The sequence below is a fragment of the Microtus ochrogaster genome, chromosome 2 (assembly GCF_000317375.1).
Source record: "Microtus ochrogaster isolate Prairie Vole_2 chromosome 2, MicOch1.0, whole genome shotgun sequence".
Lineage (NCBI taxonomy): Eukaryota > Metazoa > Chordata > Mammalia > Rodentia > Cricetidae > Microtus > Microtus ochrogaster.
In genome coordinates this window covers 5,843,772-5,860,581 of record NC_022010.1, presented here as the reverse complement: position 1 = coordinate 5,860,581, position 16,810 = coordinate 5,843,772, and the positions used below count along the sequence as shown (strand labels likewise).

The 16,810-nt window shown below is 46.0% G+C and overlaps 1 protein-coding gene across 2 annotated transcripts in view; it reads right to left on the bottom strand.

Annotated features, from left to right (window-relative positions):
• Positions 1-16,810, bottom strand: part of Cit (citron rho-interacting serine/threonine kinase) — a 167,977-nt gene that overhangs the window by 114,301 nt on the left and 36,866 nt on the right. For both annotated transcript variants that reach the window (XM_026784008.1, XM_026784014.1), the window contains exons 6-7: positions 13,503-13,706; positions 11,995-12,148 (exon numbers count right to left, since the gene is read on the bottom strand). In XM_026784008.1, the coding sequence (XP_026639809.1) occupies positions 11,995-12,148; positions 13,503-13,706 (358 nt within the window). The remainder of the gene's footprint in view (positions 1-11,994; positions 12,149-13,502; positions 13,707-16,810) is intronic.

Sequence of the window (16,810 nt, the reverse complement as noted above, 5' to 3'; positions counted from 1 at the left end):
AGGGAGGGAGGGAGGGAGGGAGGGAGGGAAGGAAGGAAGGAAGGAAGGAAGGAAGGAAGGAAGGAAGGAAGGAAGGAAGGAAGGCAGGCAGGCCATTATTTGATTAAGGAAATTTGCAGAATTTCTCACATTCTGGATTTGGCTGACACTTTCCTTGGAGCACCATGTAACATGTCTATCCCCTGTTCCCCTGTGTTTCTGGTAGGTTGGCAGATAAACCCAGGGCCTTCTGGATGTTCCTGTGCTTTTTTTTTTTTATGAGCATCACCCAGGATGGGGTGTCAACTGGCTATCACCTGACCTCACTTCTTGTGATGTAAAAACTGATCCCTGAATTTGATGATATCACCCTGATTCCCCCAACAGAATGTTCTCTTCAATCATTCACCTCATGGATTCAGCAGCCATGACTATTGTTGTCTCTGAGCCATTACTTCCTAAGTGGCTGCCAAAAGGAGGCTTTCAGACTCCCTCCCTCAGCCCATGGGGATTAGCACATCAACAGTTCGGGTGCCCTGTCACAGGCTCGAATAAGGTGGACGCTTGGCTCTCTGTACTTAATGACATCAGGGTAGTGACGCTGGGGCCTCGGCATCATTGCACACTCAAAGTTTTATGCATTTGGTGTGTTTTGAGATATTGCGGTCTTGTTGATTGTTCTAGGCTAGGCAGGCAGAGTTAATGTTCCAGTTTACAGGAACCAGAAGAGTAAGTACCAAACCTCACCCCCTACTGAGGTGAGGGAGACAAATCCAGACTGTGGGCATATCCAAAGGACAACGACGCAGCTTCTTTGCCAAGCCAATGTCACGAATATATATATATATATATATATATATATATATATATATATATATATATATATATATATATATGAATACTCAGAAGATCTCATGCGGTGTGTGTGTGTGTGTGTGTGTGTGTGTGTGTGTGTGTGTGTATGTGCATGTGCACAACCAAAGGTCAATGTCATGTGTCTTCCTTGATCAATCTATACCTTAGGTTTTGAAACAGACCCTCCTGTCTCCACCTTCCAGCATTGGGATTGCTGCAGCATGCCAAGTCTGGCTCTTTACAACCAGCTGAGATCCAAACTCAGGTTCTCCTGCCTGCACTTTACCAGGTGAGCCAGCTCCCCAGATCTTACAAACTTTTTAAGTCAGGGGTATGGGAGAGACTACTTAAGCCTATCTAAACTCCACAGCTGGCTACTTCCCAAGATACAAATGACTCTGGGTCTGGCCGTTCAGAATATCAGGGAGTCTCACAGGCACTGTTGCCGAGGATGGAAAATGGGTAACCACTGTGGAAAAGGTTGGTGTCCTCTTTCAAAGTTAAATGTGCCTACCATATGACCGTATTGCTGTTCCATACCTACTTTAGTCCAGAGAAATGAATGCATGCGTCTGCAGGCTGGTGCCCATGTGATAAGAGCAATCTGATTTCAGGGGGCCAAAAACTGGAGACAACCCAATCGCTCACTGGCAGGTGATGAGATAACCAACAGACCCTCAGTGACAATAAAAAGCCATGAACTATGACTCATGCATCATTCAGCAGGGAGGACCTTCGGAGAAGAGAGTGCTGACAGTACACACTGCGTGATTCAGTGCACACGAACTCTAGAAAATACAAACAAATCAGGTGGTGATGGCTCATGCCTTTAATTCCAGCACTTAGGAGGCAGAGGTAGGTGGATTTCAGAGAGTTCCAGGCCAGCCTGGTCTTCAGAGGGGGTTCCAAGACAGTCTGGGCTACAGAGAACTTTGTCTCAAAAAGGAAATAGAAAGAAAATACAAACTAAACTACCCACGCTTGGAACTGGTTCTGTTGTTTCTGGGGACAAAGGAAGGGATGGGGAGGATGGAAGGGAAAGTCACAGGGCACATAAAATTTTGGAATGACAGGTGTGTTTGTTTTCTCAAACCTGGTAGTGACTTCACAGGTCCAAATACATAACAAAGTTTAAACTGAACAAGTACGTCTATTACTGCTCAACAAAGCTGTGTCCAGCCCCTGGGAGATCTTTTATTCTCTATCCCGCCCCGGCCAGGGAGCTCCGACTCCACCCATTTCTTCCTGCAAGGTGAAAGTATTAGACAAACACACCAGTCTCCTTCTCACTCACCCCTCCATGTTTCACTCGGAGGTAGGGCTATGTGCCCTGCAAGATCCCAGTTCAGCACCTGCTCTTCTCCATACATGCATCCAGACTTGGCAGGCACTCAATCCATTGGGCATTCTTGTCCTTGCTCCCAGACACCTCTGCAGCAAGGCCAACCCGCCTATGAAGCAAAATTTACCAGTCTTCTGTAGGACGGGTAAATCCATCAGCATCAAAGACCACTGAACACTAACATCTCCAAGGGTCAGTCTTTTGCATATGTTCCTTTGGAAGTCAGGAAGGGCTGTCTCTGGTCCCAAACTATAGGGGCTGCAGTTGAGGATCCACTACCAGGGTGCCTAGAACTGGCCGCGTTTATTTTCTCTGAAGTAACACGCTGGAAACCATTCGCAAACCCTTAGTCATGGGCCACCTGTGCCTTCTACTTTGTCCTCACGCTGTCATGTCATGTGACTACCGCCAACAGTCCCCTTGAGTTCCATCCAACCCTCACCCTCAGAAACTGAGCATAAATGCAATCAACACACTTCATAGAATTGATTGGAAAGTTGGCTGCTGAACAAAGTCCCAGATGTTTAATATAATCTTGAATCGTTAGCCAAATCATTTCCATGCTCGCTTGTTTATGAAAGGCCTTCAGCAAGCGAGAGCTGAATGGTGGGGGCCTCCAACTTCTAGGTTCCCTGACAAACCTATTCCCACCTCCCATCTTCTCCATGGAAGAGCATTATCTTCTATCTCCTTTAGAACTGGTCACATTGAAATCTGGCGCTATATCACTAGCTCGGGATGAGAGGCACAGTCAAAGGCAGACAGACAAAGGGGTGCCCTTTGGAGGGATGCGGTTCATCTTATCACAGGGGCTTTATAGGAAATCCAAGGGGGAAAATCCCCAAAGGTCAATATTTGGAAAACCAAGTTGTTGAAGAACAAGCCACTCTAGGCTTGTACTCTTCATGAAGTAGGACTCTATTGGTTCATGTAACTCTTCTTACGTAGGTCACCTGAAAGCTAAGACTCCCAGATCATCCTCAGCACCACGCCGAGAATTCCTTTCTTTTAATCTGAACCAGTGCTGTATTTCCAGAACCAGACACCCCATTCACCCAGATCGCTACACCTACTCCATCTTAATACTGCAGTTGTCTCTAGAATAAGTTGTCTCCATTTATAACATAGGATATATACTTTTAATATCTCTGGATGCGGCCTCCAAGCTCACGCTAGAGGAGAAAAGACCTATAATCTTAATTCATAAGCATTTAGCTCCCTTTAGCCTATTTTTTCTCTTAACCACTTACCCTCTAAAAACATAACAGCCCCCAAGAGACGCATAAACATTCCCGCAGAGTCCCTAAGAGGCTAGTCTGCATCTCTTCACTCCTTCTCCACCTTCTGCCCAGCTGGGTTCCTGGAGCGCTTACAGCAGCCCTCCCCCTCCCGGCTGCTGAAACCCAGGGGGCCTCAGTTCCTCTCCCTTTCTTCCCTTCTTCCTCTTGTCCCTACACAAACTAGAAGACTGGCAAGGGTCACATTTCAGCATTAACCATGCCTAACAAAGAAGTCCACCACTGTCCTCCTCCTAGTAGTGGCAAAACAAAACATTGCCAGATACCTGGCTCAGGCAATGGGAACTCAGAACCCAGCAGTTTTTAAAGAGGCTGAAACCACGGGAGCGGTCACATCACAACATAGAGACAATGCTATCCTACAGGCAAAACGTAGAAGCACAGAAATGGAAGACAAGTGTTAAAACTATAAGGGAATTTTATTTGAGAGGAAGACAAGAAATCGGTGGCAGAGAAGTGGTCTTATAAAGGCTTGGCTTCCTTCTTTTCAATGATAAATAAAAATAGCCTGCCATGAAGAACGCCTAAATTTTGTTGGTTTGGTTGGTTGTTTCTAGTTTTGCTTTGTTTTGTTTCAAGACAGTGTTTCAGCATGTGGCCCTGGCTATCCTGGATCTCACTCTGTAAACCAGACTGGTCTAATACAGAGATCTCCTGCTTCTGCCCCTGGAGTGCCAGGATTGAAGGTGTGCACCATCACCATCCAGCTGAACACCTAAATTATTAGGAAGGAGAACAAAGATGCCACCTGAAGTCCAGGAGGTGATGATATTTTATATCACATTAAAGCATGCTCCAGAAAGTTACATGAGAAACTTACAAAGGAGCGACTAGACATGAGATAGGAGACATTATTGACCCTAAGATTGTCTGTATCAATTAGTTTTTTGAGATTTTTTAAAATTTATTTATTTATTATGTGTACAGTATTTTGCCTGCATATATGCCAGCACATCAAAAGAGGGCACCAAATCTCATTATAGATGGTTGTGAGCCACCATGTGGGTGCTGGGAATTAAACTCAGGACCTTTGGAAGAGCAGTCAGTGCTTTTAACCTCTGAGCCATCTCTCCAGGCCTGAGATTTTTTTCTTAGATTTATTTTTATCTTACGTGTATGAGTGTTTTGCCTGCATGTATGTATGTATATCACATGCATGCCTGGTGTCCAAGAACATAGGAAGGGGGGGGGTCAGACCTCCTGGAACTTGAGTTAAGTTAAAGACCATTCTGAGCTACCATATGGGCACTTGGAACCTAACTTGTTGCAAGAGCAACAAGTACTCCTAACTACTTAGCCACATTTTCAGTTCCCCACCCCATACTGCTCAAAACTTCCACCATTCCAGCATTCTCAAAATAAATAAAAGCTAAAGAGATATGTTTTATTTGGTGGCATTTTAGATAGAATTATGTATGTACATAATTACAATCCCAGGACCTGGAAGACTGAGGTAGAGGATCATAAATTTGAGGAGAGCATAGACTGCATAGTAAGACCCTATCTTAAAAACAACAGCAGCAACAACAACAATAAACAGCCCTCATTAACAATAGAAAATAAAAGTAAAAAGGCTAGAATTGGAAGGACCTGAATTCAACACCTAGCACTGACAGCTACACGATCCGTGACCTTCACTAAGATCTCATGTCTTCAAGACCCTGTGTCGTAATGTGTACTGTGGAATTAATGCTAGGAATTAAATGACTCTTTGGGGGTTGAAGGAGGAGCAAAAGGGCAGTAAGATACACGGTGTGCTTTGTAGAACCCTGGAACATAGTGGGTCCCTAGCATTCCAATAGAACGCTTGCCTAAGAAGCACTAACGAAGGGAACATAGCCTCCTTTACTAATAGGGAGTGAGACACCAGTAAATGGGAGAAAGAAGCAAATTTCCTTTTGCTAGAGATGAAGAAAAGGTACAGCATCATCTTCAAGGATGCAAAGTCTATCTGAGAGAAAACGTTCATTCCTCAAAGCTATAGCATAAAATCCAACAATCCTGGGCCGCTGAGATGGTTTAGCAGGCAAAGGCGCTTGCTGCTTACTGCCAAGCCTGGTGACCTGAGCTTGATTCCCAGGATCCACGAGGCGAAAGGAAGGCACCGGCTCCCACCAGATGTCCTCTCATCCCCTTCCTAACCCCCCCCACTTACATAAATAAACAAATGTTTTTTTTTAATTAAGCCAACGATTCTCTGTAAACCAGAAAACAGTCTCATCTCATCCTGAGACCAGAAGTCAAAACAAGGAAGACTCACAAAGTTGAGCAAGAAATGCTAAGTCTGACACATCTAATTTTTCTCCTCCTCCATAGCTTCATAAACTCTAACATGCACAGGAATCACCGAGGGATCTTATTAAAAAGCAGCTTCTGACTTAGGACCGAGTCTCCGCATCTCTAACAAGCTCCCAGGCGATGACAATGCTATCGGTCCATGAACCACACCCAGGAAGAAAAGTCCTGTAGACCTCTGACAACAGCTCCGGCCTTGTTAGCAGTGTCAGTCTTGGGGGATTAACATTAGTGGAATGTTGTTCTTCCTCCTGAAAGATATTCTCAACTGGGGCAACTGTGTCCCTGCAGTTTTCCCCCAAGGGACCATGAGCAATGTCTGAAGATGCTTTTAAAGTATCACAGCTGCAGAAGGGAGATGCTAAATGACAGTGTGTTGAAGAACAGGGGCAATGAGAGGCACAGTGTAACTCACACAGCAGACCCACAACAAAAAACATCTGGCCCCAAGTGTCAGCCGTGCCAAAGTTGGGAGAGCCTGCTCTAAAGAAACATAATGCTCCTGAGACTACAAATCCTAATTTTAAAAGCAATGCATCGGCCCAATGTCCTTTCCCAGGTTAGCTCTGAGACAAGAGGGATCATTGTAAGTGCAGCAGGGTCTCCAGGTCTCTGTTTTGTCTAAGGTCAGGCATAGGTGGTTCAGTAACCCAGTGAGGAAACAGGCAGAGTAGGAAACCTTAGGACTAACAGCTCTTCAGGACCACAGTTCTATTCAAGCTTATCCAAGATTCCAAGCTCCATGCAGGCAGGACCACATTCAGATTTGCTCACGCAGGGCTGAGGACCTGATATAGCACCTTGCACACTGAAGATGTTCAGATGCCAAACTGAATCTCGCAACTTCTAAAGTCACTTCAACTCCAAACATTCTCAAATGCACCCAAAGGCTAAGCGGCCCACTCTCGAGTGCAGCATGATTTGCCATTTGCCGCCATCACTAACGCAACCATTACTGATTACTGAAATGGCTCACCCAAGAGCAAGCATAGCACTGCAGAAAGGGCACTAGTTTTGAATCACATGGATTTTGACACAAATCCACAGTTATCCCATGATCTTGAATAAGTTACGGTATTACCCACATCTCTAAGATGGATCTAAAACCAAAGGGTTTTGAAACAATGCCGTGTCATATGTTAGAATCCCTTATGCTGAGATAGAATAAACGCAGGTAACACTGCTAACGGACTGCAGTTTTAAACAGAAGACGCAATATGGTACCATTCACTTTATACACGAGACTTTTCGATACCGTCACTTAGCCATGAGCAAGCACCGAATCCCTCCTGCTCAACCAGATGTACCTACCCATTCACACCGGCTTACAGTCATGCAACCAAATGCTTACAGTCTAACTACCAGCTGCCCAGGACCAGGGAGGGCAGGGCAAGAGATATCTATTTGGAAAGGGAAGATCTCAGTGTGCTACCAGCATGGGCTCACCACGGCGTCACTGCTGGATCAAAACAAAGTGCATTCTCTGCTAACAAATGCTGAGATCTGGACCTGGAAAACCAGAACTTGGCAGTTTGCTTCCTGTTGCAGACAGTGAGAGAAGATGACTGGAGAGAAAGGCCAGAGTCAGGAGTGATAACCAACAACGCTGCGTCTCCAGGACGTTAGCCGGAAACACTCAGGAGAGCGCTCACGCTCACCTCTCTCATCTCTCGCATTTACGCTGTCCTTGAGACACAAGGCCTTGGGTGGAAGGTGTCAGGGTGCCAGTTCCACTGGGAAAAAACATTTTAAAAGATGTGCTCTGAGAAAATGCCAGGCAACAAACCCTTCCCAACGCTAGGAGGAGAGATGTCAGGGAACACCAGCAGCGTGGAAGTGGAGAGCTCTGACTGGCTCCCAAGACTCTAGAAAAATCAAGTCGGGTTAAGACTGAATCTGAAAAATTGGACCTCCTCTGCCCGGGGCAGATGTTAGGGTTCAGGAGCCCCTGGAGCGCGGCCCTGAAGTAATGACAATAATAAGCAGTGGAAAATACAACCCTGCAGAAGGCTAGGAAGGGAGGAGCGGAGTAATGGGAGCCTGGACACCCAGCAGTGTGGCAGTTAAAACGCCTTACAGGGTCGTCATTTGTTGGGAGAATAAAAACCCCTGAACTAGGTCAGATTCTCAAGTCACGTGCTATTGCCCACAACAACTGCAAGGGGCAGGACTTGGGAGGGCAAGGATACTCCGTCCGGCCTCAGACGCAAAACAGAAGAGAGTCCTTGCTTCCCTCGCTGCCACTCCCTGTTCTGTCCGTCATCAGCTGCCGGGACCCTTCTTAAATCACATTTCTGTATCCTGCCAGGACCACCTCTCGAGATAATGCGTTTTCGGCGATTATTACCTGCTGTGTTAAGCAGTACTTTCTTTCATTGGTTACAACAAGAAAAAGAAGAATTAGGGGCGAAGCAGCAGAGAGGCTAATGTCGCCTCCATCAAGGAACAATATCATGTTGTGGGAGCGGAAGTGTTCAACAGCCGGGAATCATAAGGCATTGAAGTGGTGACCATGAACTTGGGAAGCCTGATGACAGCCAGGGTTCCGGGCTGATGAGAGTCATCCCGCATGTGTTTGTGAGAAACAGAATTGGACAAAAGCATAATTCATGTTAGAAAACAGCTCAAATCACTTGGAGTACAGCGATGTTCTGATTCACAAGGCCTGAGCTGATTGCAAACACACAGAGAAAAAAGAAAAACCTCCAGCAGACACTGGATGAAGACCGTGCCTCTCCGCATGGTCAGGACCCCCAGGCACTACCAAACCTCGAACAGAATGAGGATTCTGGCAGCAGCTGAGTTACCTAAACTGACTAGTAACATCCAAACACCGTCCTGTGCACGGGCCGTAACAGAAGAGGGACCCGCCTCGGAAAAACTGGTGAAATCTGTGAAAAGTCTCAAGTTTAAGTAATGATATCATAAGAAGAATTTAGTCTGGGTTCTGCCAAGTGAGCCGCTGTTCTGGAAGAGCTCTCTGCATCAGGGACAAGGAGGTGGAAGGGCCGGAGACACCGTACCAACTCTGCAACTTTTCTGAAAGTCCGAGAGCACAAAACACAGGTTGACCGAAACGAAAAGGATTTCTTTATTTAAGCAAACTTATTTTGTGAGTTTTTGGAGCCATTTACTCCACTGGGAGCTGGCAGTAAATAAAAGCATTAAGGTTTATATTGTTTTGTAGTGTGTCTGTGCACACATGTGTGAGCGCACATGTGAGCAAGCGCCAGTGACCACAGACACCAGCGAGAGCATGGGCTCTCCTGGGGCTGACATACATACATAATTAAAAGGAAAATAAAACCGTTTTTGAAAAGTACTGGAGGAAACCGTGGCTATGCTTGAGCACATCTTACTGCTGCTTCTGGTCACTGATGCCCTGAACTATTCGGGAACACAGGAACTATTCGGGGCATTTTCTGTCAGGTGTTAGAGGTCATCCAAGTATGACTTGAGACACAAGAGGGTGCTAATCCAGTATATGCAAATGACGCATCAACTTATATAAAGATGAGATTGGGCAATCTCAGATTTGGGTATCCAAGAGGGAGGGGGACTGTCCCTGGAGTCACCGCCTACCCTACCCCACCCCCGCAGCAGAGAGGGCAAACTCTCATAGCAAAAACAACCTTAAGCCCCACCAAAACACAAAATAAAGTTACTCAGATAATTAAGCGCCATTCACCGACTCACCTAAGTGGAAATGCGTTGTTGGGCATAATTAGCAGGCGCATGCATAAAACATTAACTGCTTGTTCGAGAAGATGAGATAAAAAGGCAAGACAAGAAAAGATTAAGTGCTTGAATAGCATCTAAAGGATACTCTATCAAATCTTTCTAAAAGTATTCATGGAAAGAATGAAAATATATTACTGATTAAAAAGTCTCACCTTTAGAAATTTGGTGGGAATTGACTGGATACCAGAAAAACGAACAGGTGTGACTACCAGAACGCTATGGTTTGGGCCATAAATGCCCCTCTTTAAAGGCCATGTGTTGAAAGCTTGGTCATTACACTGTGGCACTCCGGGGAGGTGGTGGCACCTTTATAGGTAGGGCCTCGTGGATGGAAGTGAGGTCACATGACCCTGAAGGGGCTGTACAGACACAGGTCCTTCCTTCCCTCCTCTTCTTCATTCCCACCCACTTTGACATGACACCTCCCACCACAGGCTCAAAGCAGCAGAGCAAGAGACCATGGGCTGAAACCTCTTTCCCACGTTCTCAGCTTTCATCACGACAACCGACAACCGAAGGCTAACACCCGAAAACCTGTCAGGAAGGATTTACAGAGATACAGTGTATCACCAGGTGTGGTGGTGCATGCTGGGTTCCAAGACGGCCATGGCTACACAGAGAAACCCTGTCTCGAAAAACTAAAAAAAAAATTAATCCCAGCACTTGGGGAGGCAGAGGCAGGCAGATCTCTGTGAGTTCAAGGCCAGTCTGATCTACAGAGCTAGTTCCAGGACCGACTCCAAAGCCACACAGAGAAACCTGTCTTGAAAAACTAAAATTAGAAGAAAAAAGCATTCTAGGCCTGGCAGTGGTGGCACATGCCTTTAGTTTTAGTTCCAGCACTTGTGAGGCAGAAGCAGGTGGATCTTTGTGAGTTCAAGGCCAGCCCGGTCTACAGAGTGTGTTTCAGGACAGCCAGGGTTGCAAAGAAGAACCCTGTCTCAAAGAAATACAGTCTCCAAAAATACCTCAGCAGGTGGTTAGAGAAACAATCACCATGGCTTTTGATTCACAAGCTGGATCCCAACAGTGATAGTTCTAACTGTCAACTTAACAGAATCTAGACTCACTTGAGAGAAGGGACCCTCGGCACACCTGTGGGAGTTTCCTAGTTAGTGTTAACCGGAGTGTCGAGACCTGCCGACTGACCGTGGGCAGCACTACTCCCTGGGTGGGAGCCTGGGCCATATGGGTGCAGGGAGGAATGTGAAATGACCACGACCCGCTGCTTCAAGCTCTTGTCCTCTGATTTTGCCACCAAGCTGGTCTGCACCCTTGAATAAATAAACAGAATAAACCCTTTCTCCTTGATGTTGAGTATTTTATCACAGCAATGGAAAACAGTCGATATGCCGACCACTCCTCCACCTCAGAGTAAGGGCGCACACATCCCTCTTTCTCCACCTCAGAGTAAGGGCGCACACAACCCTACTCCTCCACCTCAGAGTAAGGGCGCACACAACCCTACTCCTCCACCCCAGAGTAAGGGCGCACACATCCCTGTTCCTACATGAGAACAGACTGCTCTGAGCTTAGAATGTTAACATCTAGACTGCACGAGATACCACGAGGTTGGGGCCCATGTCCAAGAGTAGATCTCATATATGGCCTACACACAAAGCCAGAGGTAATTTTACATATTTAATGCAAACCCTCATGAAGGTACACATGGAATTTCCATTTGGGATATCATATTGGTGCTCAAAAAGTTTCAGATTTTGGAGTATTTTGGTTTTTGGTTTTGTTGGTTTTGGTCTTTTTTCTTTGTTTTTGTTTTTGGATTAGGGATGTTCAACCTGTAATCAGCACAGCTCCAATTAGAAGCTCAGACTCGATACCTAAAAACAGCTCCCAATTCCCCACCTCCCATCAGCACCAAAATAAACACAGCCAATGCTGCCACACTAATCTATGCTATCCCTGGGTCAGGTCATGGGGTCACCTTCAATCAATGACACACACAGATAAATAAATAAACATGGTGCTGTTGATGATAAATCGGATCCTTGCTCTTAATGAATTGATTCGCTGTATACTCTGATTATACAGTGAGGTGTGGCTGAGTCCCTGGATGTATGCAGTACAGATTTTACACGCTTGTGAGCACAGAGGGAAGCCAGCTGTTTATGGTTCCATCAGGCTTGGCCCTTTACAGAGTCCCAGCTGCACGAACTCCGCGTCTGTTTCCTATTCTGAGGATGAAATAACTGGATGTCTGTTTTCTCTGGGAAGAAATTGTCAGACCAAGGGACAACCTTTGAATGCCACCATTTGCACCTCTAACTAGAAATTTTCTGAAGGCCACGGAGAGAAAGAGCTTGGTAAGCGACCACTTCCATGCAGACTGACGATTACTGCTCAAAGACAGTTGCGCCAATAGCTCTTTCTATGGCTGTAAATAATTCGAGCCTTTCTGTCAATTTCAGACTGCCTTGCAATACTTCTCTACCCCAAACCCAAGCTGAAGGAGCATGCTCTACTTACAGTTACGAATGTTATTCCAGTCGGTGCTGGCAAAGAAGGGGTGGCAGCAGAGACCCTCAAAAGTCAGTCTCTCCTTCTGGCCACACAGCAAACTCTGAATCAGATCCAGGAACTCACTGCTAACTTTTGGGTCTTCTGGAAACTTCAAAAACCGCTGTTCAAAAAAAAAAAAAAAAAAAAAGAATTATTTCCTTAGCAGTGATTCAGTTTATGTCCTGAAGCGAAGAGAGAATTTCTCATACATAAGTTCTTTTCATTCTCTTTTAAAATAAAGTTTTGTGCCCTCATAACTTTAGACCAAAGGCATGTTCCTGAAATAAGTGGCCTACACACATCAATAGGCCTAGTTCTTTTGTTGGGGTTCAATGTCCTTCGTAGCTTGACCTGTAGCTTCCCTCTCCCGTCCAGTCTCACAGACACCCATCTCTCTCTGCTGTCCAACAGTGACGAGCTATTTCAGGCTTCCTGTACCATCTCATGCTGTTCTCTAGGCCTAGAGCTCCCTCCACCAGCACCGCCCCCAGCTCTCCCTGGCTACTCTCCTTCTGCATGCTCCCTCTAGACTCCACCCTTTCTTGCTCACTTTTGGTTTTTTGAAACAGGGTTATCATTAAGTCCAGACAGGCATCAAGGATCTACCTGTCTCCACCCAGCCAGCGTGTGGTCTGCTTTGGTTTCTGAGGGACAATGGGGAGAGAAGGTGAATATGGTGCCCTGCTCATCACTGCTGACCTGGTACCCCACAGTACTGAGTACGATTCTGTCAAAGCCTGCATTACTGAGCAAGCAAACCGAAATGAATGATGGAAATGAGCTCCAAGAGTTATCTAGAGGGAAATTTCAACTCAAGAAAAGCCTCAGAACAACATTCGTATATCAAAAAAAGTATATGCATCAACCATTCTAGGAAAATGAAAATTGAATAAGAAACAAAATCCAAAGGAACGAGGCCTCTTTTCTCCTTGAAGCTGAAACTGAAAAATGGGTTCATCATGTCTTTTAGAAATGGGCTTAATGGAATCTAAGTATACGTATTAGGACGTGGTTTTAATTCTACATTATACATGTGTGTGTGTATACACACAAGTGCGTTGCTTCAATTCTAATTTATCTGCTTACTTCTTCCCCACTTGAGAATCATGAGCTACCGAGCCGAACAGCCGGTGTTGTGCTCAGCCTGTCCTGTTTGGTTTCTTCGTCAGTATGTGAGGTGGTAATGCCTACCTTCTGGGGTTGTTTGAAAAAGAAGGGCGCTAAAAAGCTCGCTCATTGAGCCACACTCAGGCACATTAAACAACAGTGAACTCAAGATGTATTTCACAACCAATAAAAAGATGGAATTAAAACGGCAGCCATATTCCGTTTTTAGTGCTACCGAAAATGCTGAGGTGCCCTTACGATGATCGACAGCTGCGATTCTGGAAGCTGCCGTGAAGAGCGAGCCCAGTGGACGGTTCAGCACAAAATCAGAGCTGTGCTGTCTACACGTGACTCTAACGAGCCTTCACCTGAAAGTTCATGATGTTGCTGAAGGTGCGGGCAGAGGTTCCCTCTGTGAATGGGGTTCTCCCGTAAACCATCTCATAGGCGACCACTCCCACCGACCACCAGTCACATTCCAGGCCGTAGGTGCCTCTCCGGTCCTCATTCATCACGGTCAGTACTTCAGGAGCCATGTAGTCTGGGGTCCCAATGGGGAGTTTGGCATTCACCTAGAAACCCAGAAATGAAGAGAACACAGCACTCTCAATTGCCCGCCAGTAGGTGCCAACACCTGCGTTAGACGCCAGCCGATTTGCCCGATTGCTATCCACTCAGACACTTAAAACCTTCTGTCAAGAGGCACGCTATCAGGAAATGCAGATGCTTTACTTTTAAAAAGGGCCGGGATGGGCATAATACATCTGAGTGAAGAAGGGTTTCTTGGTACAAGTTACTCAACAACAGAACTTTGTGCCAGTGCTCAGGGACTGAACCCAGAACCTTAGAAAAGATAAATAGGCCCTGCATTCCCACCCAAGCTCCATTCCCAACTCAACAGAACTTCTTTTACTCAAAAACAAAAAAAATATATACACAAATGGCAAAGTTGGGCTGGGGAGAAGACTCAGTCGTGAGGTCCCTACTGAGCAAGCATGAAGACCCCAGTTCAAATCCCCAAACCCACATAAACAACTATAAACCCAGCACTGGAAAGGCTCATCTGGGGCACCCTAAGGGCTTGCCGCTAGCCAGGTTGATGAGCCCCGGTTCAGTGAGAGATCCTGCTTCAAACTATAAAGTGGAGGGAAGTCAAGGGAGACCCAGGCATACACCTAGGCAAGCACACTCACATACATCACACATGCAGAGAGAGAGAGAGGAAGAACAATCTAAACATAGATCTATGATATAAGATCAATCTGTTAATGAGAAACTGGAGGCTACATGGCAACACAGGAACAGCATGAAGCCAGCTACATCTCAAGCCTGGAAAAAATGGAAAATGGCCTTAAGATCCATCTCCTCCATCAGCCCACCTGCAGGGCAGTGTGATGAGCAGGTCCCAAACAGGTTGCATGTTAATGAGTTCACCTTTCTCATTTGCTCCTATGGCCCCCTCACCGCTCGGAAACCAGGTCCCTCCAGCCCGCCAGTGCCCGCCCGCCTGAGCACTGCCCTTGGCAAAGGCAGAGCAGGACACCGTAGGAAGCCTTCCGACAGAGCCAAACACATTCTGTTCCAGGGACCGGCCTGTCGCCTAAGGATTCCTGTTTTAGGGTTTAATGCCTTTGTTTCTTGGAATGATGGTGATCAAAGAATTGGACTTCCTGACCCTTACTTACTAGGGGGCTCAGCAAGTCAGCAACCCGTTTGATCTTCAAAACTGGTTTTCAAGTTTTCCTGAGCACGAAAAGTGAATGTGTGAAGACTCGTGTCTATGCTCCTGCCCGGCAAAGCAGAGAGGCCTGACTTCAGACAGCAGTGCTGACCGGTGCCCTGTCACCCACAGCATCTACGGCCTTCTCGTGGTCAGCGGTTAGATGGTGCAGAAAAAAAAAAAAAAACACCCTCATTGTTAAAGGATTAAAAAGTGCCCCCAACAAAACCCAAAAACCTGGAAGACATGGACACACCCCCTTTAGGCTGGACTTTTTATCAAGGAAGCAGATTTAGGCTGGGCGTGGTAGTATAAGTTCATTCTCCCCTGAAGAAGAGGACGAGGGGGCAAACAGGAGGAGAGGGATGGCAAGTTCGCTTTGATTTGAGAGGAAGGGGGCCGGTTAGAGCCGGGCACTACAAGGCCACCCTCCAGAGTGATGTGGTCGGATGAAGCCCTTTCAGCTATGACTTAAACCTTGTCCATCCTCCTACCCAAGAAATGAGATTTTCCAGTACTTCTCCCGTTCCCTCGTTTTTATTCTTTACTTAAGTATGTGCATGTGTATATATAGGACATATAAGATATTCCTATATTGATACCATTCCTCTTTCCCCCGTGTATATATAAAGAATATCAGAATATTCTTATAGCTTTCATGTTCTTTCTCTCATGATTTACAGACACACATACACACGTGTACATACAGTACAGAAATACTGAAACCGTCCCTGTAAACCCCCACTTCCTCTCCGCAGGCCCAGAACCCAGAACAGCATGGTGCTGGCACTCCTGACACTGAGAATACTCAGAAGTCATGGCGCAGGAGAAACCCCAGGCAGCCTGTGCCAGAGGCAACAGTGGAGCACAGAGGCCAACACTGAGTCTGGACAGGCACAAGGTGACCTATCCTTGAATCCAGGCCTTGATGGCATCAGTGTGGGTCTTGCCTCCTGGACACCAACTTCCCTTGCAAGCACAGGAAGCACACAGTTGTTAGATGAACATCATTTGTTGCAGTTAGGGCCTATTTTATTGTCACATGGTATGTTCTAGAATATTCTGCCCTCTTTGTTTCCCGTCACTTGTTCACATTCAATGAGCTAAACCCGACCGAGTTTAGTTTATTAGGATAACCAAATCAAATGTCAACACCTTATTTCTCAACTAGTGATCAAAGAGAGTCAGATAATAACCCTGCAACTATTCTCATCTGGTATAAATGTATAAACATCTTTACAGATTGTCCTTATCTGTGGCCATGTTGGAAAGCTACAAAAGCAAAACTGCCTCTAGTGTGCTCTCGATGGACGTGACTTCAACCCCCGTGCTTATTAGCGATTCACAAAGGTTTTTAATGATTACCAGGTTTCGATTAGTCACTGGCCTCCAAGCAAGCAGGTCTTACGTGTGATCATGAGCCCACGTTTGCACTCTGCTCTGAACGAAACTCAGCACTCAATCTGGGTGAGATAATCAAAGTGACCTAGGCATCCCAGGGGCCCACAAAGGGCGCCGCCTAACAGAGACTCCTCAGCTTTAGCGCAGCCCTCATTCTACTGACAGAGAAATTAAAACCGGGGCAGCAAGAGACCAAAGAACAGGGGTGGGAATGTCTGCTGTATTTTAGGAAGAAAAGGAAAGAAAAAAAGGGAGGAAGGGAAAGGGAGAGAAGCAAAGTAACTGAAAAATTCAGCAGATTCTTTTAAAAATAAAATGGCTGGGCAGTGGTGGTACACGTCTTTAATCCCAGCACTTGGGAGGCAGAAGCAGGTGGATCTCTGAGTTCGAGGCCAGCCTGGTCTACAGAGTGAGTGCCAGGATAGGCTCAGGTACACTCAAAAACAAAAAACAAAGATAGAGATGAGAAAGATGATGGATAGATAGATAGATAGATGGATGGATAGATAGATAGATAGATAGATAGATAGATAGATAGATAGACAGACAGACAGA